Genomic DNA, 13,127 nt, shown 5'->3' on the forward strand with positions numbered 1-13,127 from the left:
ATGGTATTACTCAAAACAAAAGGCATCTGATTAATTTCTGATTTTGAAGTTTTCAATTGAGCAAAGGTAATGAGTTAATAATTACTTGTCCGTCAAGAGAGTGAAGTTCATTTGTTATCACATAACCGAATATTATTTACTGACGCAAAACAAACCAACTATAACCACATCAGCGACAAAATTAAATATCAGTGCCGAAGTTCACACTGATTCCAGAAACGATATACATATATAACAGTCGTAAAAAACACTACTTGTTCCAATTCTTGCACTGTTTTTAAGGAATTAAGAAAACATAATGCCCATATTTTTAACTTTTAATTTTCGTATATTATCAACCATAGTCTCGCACTTGTTACTGTTTCTTTGGAGTGAAGTGTCTAAAATGCATCATCATCAAAACTAACTAATTCGGCAATTTTTAGTTGTTGTACTACTAATTACAGTGGCACACACCACTTATTAACTTCTTTTGTAGTCATACAAGGACATTAACAAAAAAAAAAAAACTCATTTATATACACTGTATATACCATTAATAAAACGTACTGCTCCACTACCATTCTTCTAGACAATTCTAGGTATTTTAAATAATTTGTTTGTGTAAATTATAACAATACAATATGAGTATTTGTAAACATTTAAATACTACACATAATAAACACTTTCATGAATTGGAAATGAGTAGAATTTAAGTGGTGGTAATAATTATCATATAATGTCAGCTATAGTATTAATATTTACACACAGATATTCATTATCAACAGAGAACAGTTAGATAACATCCTAATGTGAATAAGTGGAGTTTATTGTACGAACACAAGCTCATGAAGGTACCCAAAATGTTATGTTTACGACAGCTTCATTTGTTCAAACAAGCAGTGAAAAATTTTAGCACCGAAAATGTGATAAAATCAAGAGCGAAAAATCTTCAAATACCAAAAATTAGTTTACATGAATATATGTGGCAAAATTTAGAAAAATGGTCAGACAGAACAGCTGTTGTAAGTATTTAGGTTTTCATTATTCTATTTATTCGTCATTTCCTTTATTATTAACCATTGTACTTCGTTGCAGGCTTGTTTTGAAACTAAACGCAGTTACACTTACCATCAATTATACAAAAAAAGTTTATCACTAACACGTTTCTTAAAAGAATCTTTCAAATCTAGTAAAGAAGCAACTGTAGGAATTATTCTGCCTAATATTCCCGAATATCCCATTGTTTTTCTGGGAGCCATACAAGCTGGATTGCGAGTAACAACCTGCAATCCTAGTTACACATCAGGTGGGAAATTTTACTACCTAACTTTATTTTCTCATCAGCAAAGTCTTCTAATTTTAGAGGAAATTAAACAACAACTAAAAGACTCAAAGTCCCGAATAGTTTTTACAACACAGGAGCTGACATCGCTAGTCCGTCAAGCCACGGATGTACCAATTGTTGAAATTAGTAATAATGTGAGCCCCACCTTAATAAAAACTAAATTCGATTATCTTTTAATGTTTTAGAAAAGTTACACACAAGGTGCCATAAGTTTTGATGAAATTTCGTCGGGAGACACTGGCCAGCCTATTATTAACGTCAATGTTAATGACATTATTCTACTACCGTATTCTAGCGGCACCACAGGACTTCCTAAAGGAGTCCAACTTAACCACTTTAATATTGTATCCAATTTGTCTCAAATTATATCACCTGAATTTGCATTAACAAAACGAACAACTGGTTCAGGTAAGTTATATTTTCAAATATAATTACACAACATGTATAAATAGATAAGTAATTACATACTTCAAGAAATACATACTTCGTAAAATAAAAAATCGTCATGGAAAATAGATAACTAGGTCAATCGTTTATTACACAAAAAGTACGCACTTCATTTGCTTAAATTTGTTAGTGAACATATTAGAAGCTTCTTATAATACTTTTTTTACAGTATCTCTTAAAAAATAATCACGATTTTAAAGCTGAAAATAAAAGTTTGCGTACGTAAAAATAATTTTATTTTTTTTATCGCTTATAAGTATATTTGACTAAACCTGGGATGAAAATCAACAACAAATTGTATGCACTTTAAAGTAAAAAGCAATCAAAGTACTACAGTAGTAAATAGAAATAGTACAATCTATCTATGTTCATAGAAAGAGTTCATCTACTGATTATCCTGTGCCACTTTTTACTTCCCGAGCGTACGCAAAAGAAGTATTGTAATTGAGTCTGTCGGCCGATTCTCCACTTTTACGTTTTCTTGACGTTTCATGACCCCTCGAGTCCGAAGAAAAAGGTCTCCCGTTTCCGTCTCTGTTTCTGCGTCCGTCTGCCGTCCCGATTTTTATTAGACAAATTTTGTATATATATTATGAATATCATGTAGATGGTAAAACACTAACCAAAATTTGTCTAATCATCCCCACCAATAATGTGATGACGTCACTTCAAAATTGTACATAGCAAATGGGTTTTAAATAGTATAAAATAACATAGTCCTGCACATGTAGTTTATAATGCCGTGTTGAGTTTTTACCCGAAACGTCCAGATTTTTGGGAAAAAAATCAAAATTATAAAACAACATTTTGCAATTTAATTTTGAATCTGCAAAACCGAATGCTTTGATATCTTCCAGATGTTTTAAAGTTATGATAAGCTTGATAAATTTTTAATCAAAATATATTTGCTTATCTCCTCCAAAAAATTGATGACGTCACCTCAAAAGTTTGCTGAATAAATCCTATCATAAATGTGCAAAGTATGATGAGTCAATACTTGGGATTTATGATTTATCACTGTATCAATATTTTTTAGATTTTAGACAGGGTGACTCAAAAAATTAATGAATCAGTCAACTTATTTTATTAAATAAATCAATATTTTGAAATCTTACAGACGTGTTAAAGTTATTATAAGCCTGGTAAATTGTTAATTCCCACCAAAAAATTTATGACGTCATCTGAAAATTTTGCCGAATAAATTTTACCCAAAATGTGCAAAATATGATGACTTTTTACTTGTGATTTATCATTGTATTCATATTTTTTATTTTTGCTTAAACAGGTGGGTCAAAAAAATTAATGAATGAGTCAATTTATTTTATTGATTAAATCAGGAACGGCTCACTCCATTTTCTCAGAAATTTTACGGAATACAATACTGTTTTTAGTATTACACTGCACCAATCCAAGTTGATATACGTGTCCTTGTTTTTTCTTGCATTGGTAATACGCTGTGACTAATTTTCTTTTATGCTGTGACTAGTATTATTCATGTTGATGACGTCGTCACAAATTTTTTATTGGTCAAATTAAGAACGAGTTACCCATTTTCTCTAAAATATGAAGAATACACATAATAATGATACAAGTAAAATAAAAATTATAATATTCAGAATATTTTGTTCGATTGTGGTTTAATTAATAATTTTAATCCTGCGTTTTGAGAAGACAAACTCATTCAAATCAAACTAATTTCTACGTGACATTCTTTCGATGCATAAACACTTGAGCGTCAGATTGCTATTATCTAGTGTTGAATGACAAGGGTTATTAGAGATGGATTATTTTAAGTTCAATATGGTGAGTCATCAGAATTTGACAACGGACTGTCAGTCAGTAGCGTAACATGCACCCTTCAGAAGGGGTGGTTTTTAAATTTATTTTTTTAAATCGCAAACAATAACACGCGGAAACATAAACTTAAGTGAACTGGCACTAGCACGAATGCGGATGAATCTATTAAGCACTAATCTAAACAGGTACAGGTAACCATCGCAGGTAGAAAAGTTCATTATGACAGAGAAACGATGACGGACGGATATGTTTCATTGTACTTCAGGAGCGAGGGAAGTTCTATCGAAACAACTTTCGACCAATTTTTTTTATTTTTAATAAATGATTTTTTATTTCTGCTACTAAATACTCCTGCTATTATTATTAAAGTCACATTCCTCATATAAATTATATTTATGTCACATTTCCTTTAAAACAAGAAATTCTCAAATTTGTACCCATGCTTTATTTCTGCTAATAAATACTCCTATTATTATTATTAAAGTTACAATCCTCATATAAATTATATTTATGTCAGATTTCCTTTAAAACAAGAAATTCTCAAATTTATACCCATGCTATAGTAAAATATAAACAAAATGAAATATAAAAAAATATTACATTATACTTCATTGTGTTTCATTTTCAATAAACAAAAGGTATTAATACATAAAATAAAAAATATCTTATTGTTTGTTAATCAGTTTTATCTAACAAAGAACCCCTCATGCGTTTATGTAATTAAATATCTATTATTAGCTCTAATAAAACGTGTTTTTTGTAAAATTATTAATTAAGGGGGGATACTTCCATTTCAGAAATTCTGAATATATACCAGACTTCTGATGCGTTTATTTAAGTAATGATAAATAATTACAGCAATAAACACTTCATGTGATATGTCAAAAGTTACTTAGTTAAATAAGGGGAGACTGAGCTACAAGCATCGACTTCAGTCGTTTCAATTTGATTTCACTGTGCGTTTGTCATTTATCGGAACTATGTAACTATTATACTTATGCTTTTTAAATATAATTCCGTAAATCACAGACAAGACTAACTTTTGTAAATGGTTACGTAAAATTATTGAAAAATGTTATAAAGTCACAATGTGTAACTTTAGCTGACTTCAAACATACACATCTGCAGAACATTGTCGTTCTTAAATGAGTAACCCAAAGTTCACTGTTTTATAACCAGAACTATAGATACATCTAAGATGGCAGCCAGTGTTTTCTTAAAGCAGCGTTTTTCTTTTATTTGTTTATAGATCTGATAAATTAACTTATTTCACTCATCTAAATCTGATGTAAGTTACTTATTAATTACTTAATTTATTCCACTTGCATAAATATCTACGAAAAGTTTAAAATAATTATAAACTCTATCATAATAAAATGTACTGCATTAAAGTACTGTGAATTTAACAACTTGTTTGAAATAATGTATCATATATTTTTCATCTCCATATTCTTTATCCAAAAATGAAAAAAAAATTGAAAATAAACAATATGTTTTAATTTATAAAATATATTATTTTTGTTTCAGATCAAGATGTTGTACCTGCGTTTCTTCCGTTCTTTCATATTTATGGTCAAGTAGTCGTAATGTTGCAGGCCCTTATCCAAGGTGCACAACTGATAACAATGCCTAAATTTTCCTCAGACAACTTTGTGAAACTAGTGAAAAATTACAAAATTGATGTATTGTACGGAGTGCCCTTAGTAGGTAATAAACTATATGCATTTTTAGTTGAACTGACTCAAGTTAAAGCTTTTTCGTAATAGTAATAATAATAATATTAATCCCACACCACTCAAACTACACACTTATTCATACTGTGTTAAAAAAGAAAATTATCACGTTTCATGTCGTTACAGAATTAAATATTGTCATTAAAATATTGGCAAGATTTTGTGACGACGTAAATTATTTATTTAATTCCAACTAAGATCACTATTTGCAATTTAAAACATCATTTAAATTTTAGCAATTATGGCTGTAAACCACCCTAATATTAAGAAAGAGGATCTCACTGGAATCAGATTTTGGATGTCAGGTGCCGCCCCGTTAGGAGGATCCGACGTAGAGCGCTTTCGCGAGAAAACAAACGACAAAGTCTGCATAATACAAGGTTACGGCATGACAGAAACTTCTCCAGTTACCATCATTCAAACAAAGAAACTTGAGCATGGGATCAAAACAGGTGGTAGTGGTTTACTCGTTCCTAATACTGAAGCCAAGATTGTTTCTCTCGAAGAGCCTTCTCTTAATGGTCTAGAAACTAATAAGTCAGGAGAACTATTAATAAAAGGACCGCAAGTAATGCCCGGTTATTTCAACAATGAAGAAGCAAATAAAGACATATTTCCTGAAGAAGGTTGGATCAGAACTGGCGACATAGCTTACTACGATGAACATGATCAGTTTTACATTATTGATCGTTGTAAAGAACTGATAAAAGTAAAAGGATTCCAAGTTGCACCTGCGGAGTTAGAAGAGATTTTAAGAGGCCATCCAGATGTGGAGGATGTTGGAGTTGTGGGTATACCACATCCAGTATTAGGGGAAGCACCTAAAGCCTTCGTTGTTCCTAAGTCGGGTCAGACTGTTAAATCCTCAGAACTGGTAGATTATGTGTCTACCAAAGTCTCTAAACACAAGCAATTAACCGGAGGAGTTGTACTCGTAGACGGAATACCAAAAAGTGCTTCAGGAAAAATTTTAAGGCGTGAATTAAAAAAAATGTGATTTTGTTTCAAGTGGTAAGTTAATAAAGCTGGAAGAATAAAGACTAGTGTTAAGAATCTCGAATCTGACCTACTCGGTAAAGTTCAAATTTAGAATAGTAATTTGTAAAAGTGAAAGGTGATATTTTGGCGTTTACTGTTAAGCTGTAATTAAAAATAAGGCTATAATTATAGAGACGAATTGAAAACAATCCACCCAAGAGTGCACATAAATAAATAAATAAATACCTAATCTAAGTACATTGACATTCTTTACTTTATTTTGTGTTAAAAATACTCTTGATAAATTATATGTTAAAAGGGAATAAATCGATTAGTATTGTGTGTCCAAGTTTGAATCAAAAGTTTGGATTTGAATAATTTGAATTTGAAATCACATATCAGTATTTAATACAAAATGTCAGATAGTATCAAAATAAACAGAATTACAGTAATCGAAAGTGGTATAAATGTAATAAGTAGAAACTAAACTCCTTGTTAATCGTCATCCTCATCGTTCGTGATGTCGTCATCGTCATCGTTATTGTCATTGTCACTATCATCGTCAGAGTCATAGTCACAGTCACTCTCATCGTGCTAATTGGCGTCACTGTCCTGATCCCCTTCGTCATATTTTGGGACCTCGTTTGAATGGACGTCGTTATTATCATCATCTGCAGTTTCATTTACGGAGATTTTTTAAAAGTTGTTGAACTTCCAGAAACTGTCGATGGCGTGGCTTTTCAAGAGTTTTACATACAGATGACAACCCAGAATCTGAAGAAAGTAATAATCTACTAAGCATATCTTAATCTGTTTTAATACTAGAACATTTCCGAATATAGTGCAATCTATACTTCCTAATATCCTTATTACTGTTTTCTTGTGCTTCTTCCGAAAACTCACCTATAAGTAATGCAGCTGAAGCAGTAATAGAGGCACCATGAATTAAAAGTCGGTGGATATTCATGGGCACATAATATCAGCCATACTCTTGCACGAAGAGCTTAGCAGTGCTGATTCATACATATGGAAGCCCTCATTATCCATCTCTGTATTACAAGCAAGTGTTTTGAAAAGTACAGTAAAACGGAATATTAGATCTTCAGAAATGCCTATGATTTGGAATGATATTTTGTGATTATTAAAAATTGTTCGTACTATATTGCCAACATTTGACGTCCCACTTCCTCTTGAACGCAGCTGGTCAACTGAAGTTTATCTCTAAATTCTTGCTGCATGCGTTTCTTACTTGAGGCTTCAATGAGTTTCTTCACACTCGCCATTTCTTTAAGTCAAGTCTACAGTCACATGTACCAAGCATTCAAAACACCTAATCCATGCGTGTAATGGTCACACACTACTCCCATCAAAACCCCATTTGCATATTATCCACACTTTTCCAGTAAGACTGAACTGCGCATTAATTTCTTTTAGGGTGTCTCACTTACTCACTTGAATGTCAGGATAAGATCGTGTTTTAGCATTTAATACTTGTCTATACGGGAGATAAACATTCGCTCCTCGTACTTTGGCTTCTCGTCTGATCAACATATATTGATGTTTGGTTAGCTGCGATTCTATCGTTAATGACAGTGCTTCGTCCTCCGAGAACAATTTCACGGCGATTTCCAAGCCTTTTTTATTTTTGTTGCTCTTGCAGGGGTAGTTAATGCAGCTTCTTGAATGATACTTGCTGCATTATATTTACCTTCCTTGCGTAAACTAGTTTGCGCGGCATTCATAAGCGAAGTGGCTGATTCTCGCAATTTTTCAATTTTCCGTCTTATACTGTGTTCACTGCTTTGTTCGAATGGTAACTGGGGTCGTCCGATCCCCGAAGATGTAGACGGAGCCGACGATATAGAAGCATCAGACACTAGAGTCGAAATGAGGTGGTCTTAAACATTCAGCCATTCTGCATTTTGTTCCAGTTCTACAACACTTTTTCCATCGGTGAAATATTTTTGCAGAAAGACGTCTTACAGGTTGTTTTAACTCGATTATCAAACTTTCGTTATCGATCCTATAATGTGAAACTAAACGCAGAATGGCATACTCTATTTGTGCACTGCGCGGTTCTCCTTGTTTTTCCTGAAGAATATTCTTCTCGCTGGGTTGGCATTCTTTTCTCCGTTTTCTGAGGGTACAAAAATTTATACAATTGATAAACATTGTTCGTTTATTTCAATGGATTTTAATAAAAATCTGTAACTTACAAAGGCGACCCTATAATTGTCTCCATAATGTATATAAAGAAACTTTTTTGTTTTAAACTCTACTGGGGGAGAGGCAGCTCTGTTTGTCACGCAGGAGATGGAGTAGTGTCGGAACAAAACTTGAAGCAACCGACGGGAGCTTCTGGGGGCACCGCGGCGAGTTTTGAATAAATTTGGCGGGAAAACTCGCAGACACTGTTTTTACTTGTTATAACATATTTGTGTTTAATGAAATAACATAAAAAAAAACAATTTTTGATCATCTTAACGATAGGCATACTAAAAATAATCACTTTATCTGATTATTTCTATGTATGTATTTAAACAATTATTGTACTAAAATCAAGAACAAAATTACACAGTTACACTCAAATTGCTACACGCAGTTTTTAATTTTTATCATAAAACATTATCAGCATAGTTTCCTTCAGTTTATACCTAGTCATAGTCATACCCTGTTATGAAAAAAAGTAAAAACAAAAATTTTTTGCAGCAGTGGTTTTTCACTTTTAACACCAATAAATGTTTTTTAATGCAGGCAACGTTAATATTGTTGAACTGTTTCTTTTTTTAACAGATGTAATTGATGATCTTTATAACTCTGTGAGCAATAAAACCGGCCAAAAACCCCCATGATTTCTATGCAAGTTCATGTCGTCATTATGAAAAATGCCGACCGTCTAAACTCTTGCATTATAATTTATGACAGAGATTTCTCATACAACTACTTCGGTTTCAAAACCTTGGAACGTTCATACTTGTTCACTGCAAAGACATAAAGGCCGCTATTGAAACCTACAATTACATGTCATAAATATAGATACTTCACCCATACAAGCCCCACAATGTTCGCTGCTGGAACTCCAAGATCACAGTTGTCCTCCTGTTTCTTGGTAACTATGGCAAAGGATGATCTTGATGGCATTTACCAGTGCGTTATACAGTGTGCTAAAATTTCCAAAATAGCTGGTAGTTTAGGCGTCATCGTGCGTAACATCAGGGCCAAAGGAACACAGTTTAAGAACAATAAGAATGAAAAATTACCTAAAGAGTTGGCGTAATTGCTTAAAGTATTTAATAACTCTGCGCGTTATGTGGACCAAGGTGGTAATAAGCGTCCGGGAGCTTGTGCTATTTATCTACAACCTTGGCATGCGAACATTATCGATTTTTTGTTTTTGGGGAAAAACACAGGATGGGAGAATGAGAGAGCCCGTGATTTATTTTATGTTTTGTGGACTCCTGAGCTCTTCATTAAGAGATCTTTAGTGTGTCCTTACCAATCGCCAGGTCTTGCGGATAGTTTGGGAGAGAAATTTGAAAAATTGTTTGAAAAATATGAAGTTGAAGGTTTTTGATTAAATGGGTTCTTTTTTTTATAAACTTTAGCAATCAATTATTAGTTATTTAATGGAGTCAAGATTTCCTTAAAACTCTCAAACATTTTAAAATACGGTTAGGTAGTTACCAGCACGTGACGTATGGCGTGCCATTCACGCATCACAGGTAGAAATAGGAACACCGTACATGTTGTACAAAGACGCTTGTAACAGAAAAAGCAACCAACAAAATCTTGGAACAATCAGAAGCAGGAACGTATGCACAGAAATCAAAATAAGTACTTAAAGTAGTAAATTTAACTACTTCTTTTAATTTCTCAAAATCATGTCCATCTCTCTCTGGATTAACAAACATATTTATTGCAATAGACGCCAAGTTCTGCTTCTGATTGTTCCAAGGTTTTTGGTTGTTCTTTCTGTTTCAAGCGTCTTTGTACAACAGTTCTTACTAAAAATCTCAACAAGATCATCGAGGTTAATTACTGTCCACTACCAGAAGCTAGAGATTCGAATATGCGTCATAGACCAATAGGAATCGGTGTTCAGGGTTTAGCACACGCTTTTATACTTTTACGGTTACCTTTTGATAGCAATGAAGGTCGACTACTTAACAAAAAAAAAATGAAGCGCTGGAGGCGAGTTCAGAAATTACAGGAAAAGACAGTCCATATACAACGTATAACATAAATAATCACCAGTCAGCAAAGGCATCTTACAGTATCAAATTTTTGGGATTGGTCTTCCTTAAAGCAAAAATTAGCCAACATTCGCAATTCATTACTTTTAGCTCCAATGCCTACAACTTCTACTGCCCAAATCTTGGGTAACAACAAATCTACCTAATTTACACTTCGAACATGTATGTTAAATGTATTCTATCTGGCGAACTACCAGTCGTTAATCAACACCTACTCAAAGACTTAACCAAAAGAGGCCTTTGGAACGACGACATGAAAAATCAAATCATTACGGGCTACGGTTCAGTTCAAAACATTCTTGAAATTCCCGACAATCTGAAGACGATTTATAAAACCGTTTGAGAAATTTTCTAGAAAGTTACTATTGGTATGGGTGCAGACAGAGGTGCATTTATTGATCAGAGGCAGTCTATGAATATTCATATAGCGTCACCGGATTATCAGAAAATAACGTCCATGCACTTTTCTAGATGGAAGAAGGATTTGAAAACTGGAATGTACTACTTGAGAACAAAACCAACAGCCAACCCCATTCAGCTCACTGTGGATAAAAGCAAATTGGTTACCCGGCAAGAAAATAGTGTTACTAATGGTGTTAAACGAAAGGAAGATGATCGAAAACTTACTCCACACAAAGAAGCCGCTCTCGCGTACTCTCTATAAAATCCTGTAGCATGTAAAATGTGTAGCTCTTAATTAAATAATGAATCTATTTTGTAAGTACTTTTTATTGTGTTTTCGTTGATTTTTAGTAATAAAGTACGACTTTAGTTTAAATGAAATTATTCGTTTAAAAAAATACGTGTAAATCAAAAAGTTTCATATTCTGGAAGGTTAGAGAATTGTGTAGCGAGTAATAAAAAATTCAAACAGTCCAAGCCTGGTTTAATTGAATTAAAATAGTAAAGAAAAAACGCTTGAATAAGCAATTTAGTTTCATTTCATTAGTAAAAGATTGGTCTAAAGAGTTTAGACAGTACTTCCCTCGCTGTCGGAAACGTGACGACTGCATGCCTATTATTTTTTTTTTCGCAGTGTATTTCAAAGAATTCGGTTTTGTAGTTCCTGAGTAAACCAAAAAAATAAATTTACGCATTCATTAATTTTTTTTAGTCACCCTGCATATGCAAATCCAAAAAATATGAATGGAGTGATAAATCACAAGTACAGACTCATCATATTTTGTACAGTTTAGATAGGATTTATTCAGCAAACTTGCGAACTGACGTCATAAATTTTTTGGAGGGGATAAGCAAATGTATTTTGACTAAACATTTATTATGCTCTTTATAACCTTAAAACATCTGCAAGATTTCAAAACATTCGGTTTTGTAGTTCCTAATTAACTCAATAAAATAAATTCATGCATTCATTAATTTTTTGAGTCACCCTGTATATGCAAATCCAAAAAATATGAACGGAGTGATAAATCACAAGTACAGACTCATCATATTTTGTACATTTTAGACATAATTAATTCGGCAAACTTTTGAGCTGACGTCATCAAGTTTTTGGAGGGGATAAGCAAATATATTTTGACTAAACATTTATTATGCTCTTTATAACCTTAAAACACCTGCAAGATTTCAAAGCATTCGGTTTTGTAGTTCCTGATTAAATGAATAAAATAAATTTACGCATTCATTAATTTTTTTTATTCACCCTGTATATGCAAATCCAAAAAATATGAATGGAGTGATAAATCACAAGTACAGACTCATCATATTTTGCACAGTTTAGATAGGATTTATTCGGCAAACTTTCGAGCTGACGTCATCAATTTTTTGGAAGGGATAAGCAAATATATTTTGACTAAACATTTATTATGCTCCTTATAACCTTAAAACATCTGCAAGATTTCAAAGCATTCGGTTTTGTGGTTCCTGAGTAAATCAGTAAAATAAATTTACGCATTCATTAATTTTTTTGATTCACCCTGTATATGCAAATCCAAAAAATATCAATGGAGTGATAAATCACAAGTACAGACTCATCATATTTTGTACATTTTAGATATGATTTATTCGGCAAACTTTTGAGCTGACGTCATCAAGTTTTTGGAGGGGATTCGGGTTAGCAGATTCAAAATTAAATTTCAAAATGTTTTTTTACAATTTTGATTTTTTATCCAAAAATCTGGACGTTTCGGGTGAAAACTCAATTCGGAGTTGTAAACTACATGTGTAGGACTATGTTATTTTATACAATTTAAAACCCATTTACTATGTACAATTTTGAAGTGACGTCATCGCATTAGTGGTGGGGATGACTAGACAAATTTTGGTTAGCGTTTTACCATCTACATGATATTCCTAATATAAGTACAAAATTTCACAATCGGTCCAGTACTTTCGGAGATTATCTGTCTCATAAAAATCCGGGACGGCAGACAGACGGACAGACGGACAGACAGACGGAAATTGCAGACCTATTTCTTCGTCTTCTAGGGGTCATGAGAGATCGAGAAAACGTAAAAGTAGAAAGTCGGCCGATGGACTCGATTACAATACTTCCTTTGCTTACGCTCGGGAAGTAAAAGTATGAGAAAACTACTTATGCACTCTAAACATTGGGCGGTGCCCTGAAACAAT

General features: G+C 32.9%; 1 protein-coding gene and 1 pseudogene across 1 annotated transcript; both read left to right on the plus strand.

Moving 5' to 3' along the window:
- The first annotated feature begins 722 nt into the window (after window positions 1-722).
- LOC135122544 (uncharacterized) lies at window positions 723-6,624 on the plus strand. The gene is made up of 6 exons (XM_064046791.1): window positions 723-1,004; window positions 1,078-1,288; window positions 1,346-1,461; window positions 1,513-1,735; window positions 5,099-5,278; window positions 5,541-6,624. The coding sequence occupies exons 1-6, from the start codon at window positions 828-830 to the stop codon at window positions 6,299-6,301; spliced, it is 1,668 nt and encodes a 555-aa protein (XP_063902861.1). The 5' UTR covers window positions 723-827; the 3' UTR covers window positions 6,302-6,624.
- A 1,901-nt stretch (window positions 6,625-8,525) lies between these two features.
- On the plus strand, window positions 8,526-11,232 carry LOC135129734 (ribonucleoside-diphosphate reductase large subunit-like; annotated as a pseudogene).
- The last annotated feature ends 1,895 nt before the right edge of the window (window positions 11,233-13,127 follow it).

Source organism: Zophobas morio, unplaced genomic scaffold, assembly GCF_036711695.1.
Source record: "Zophobas morio isolate AGI-343-1 ecotype UQ-CSIRO unplaced genomic scaffold, CSIRO_AGI_Zmor_V1 ptg000002l, whole genome shotgun sequence".
Taxonomy (NCBI): Eukaryota; Metazoa; Arthropoda; class Insecta; order Coleoptera; family Tenebrionidae; genus Zophobas; species Zophobas morio.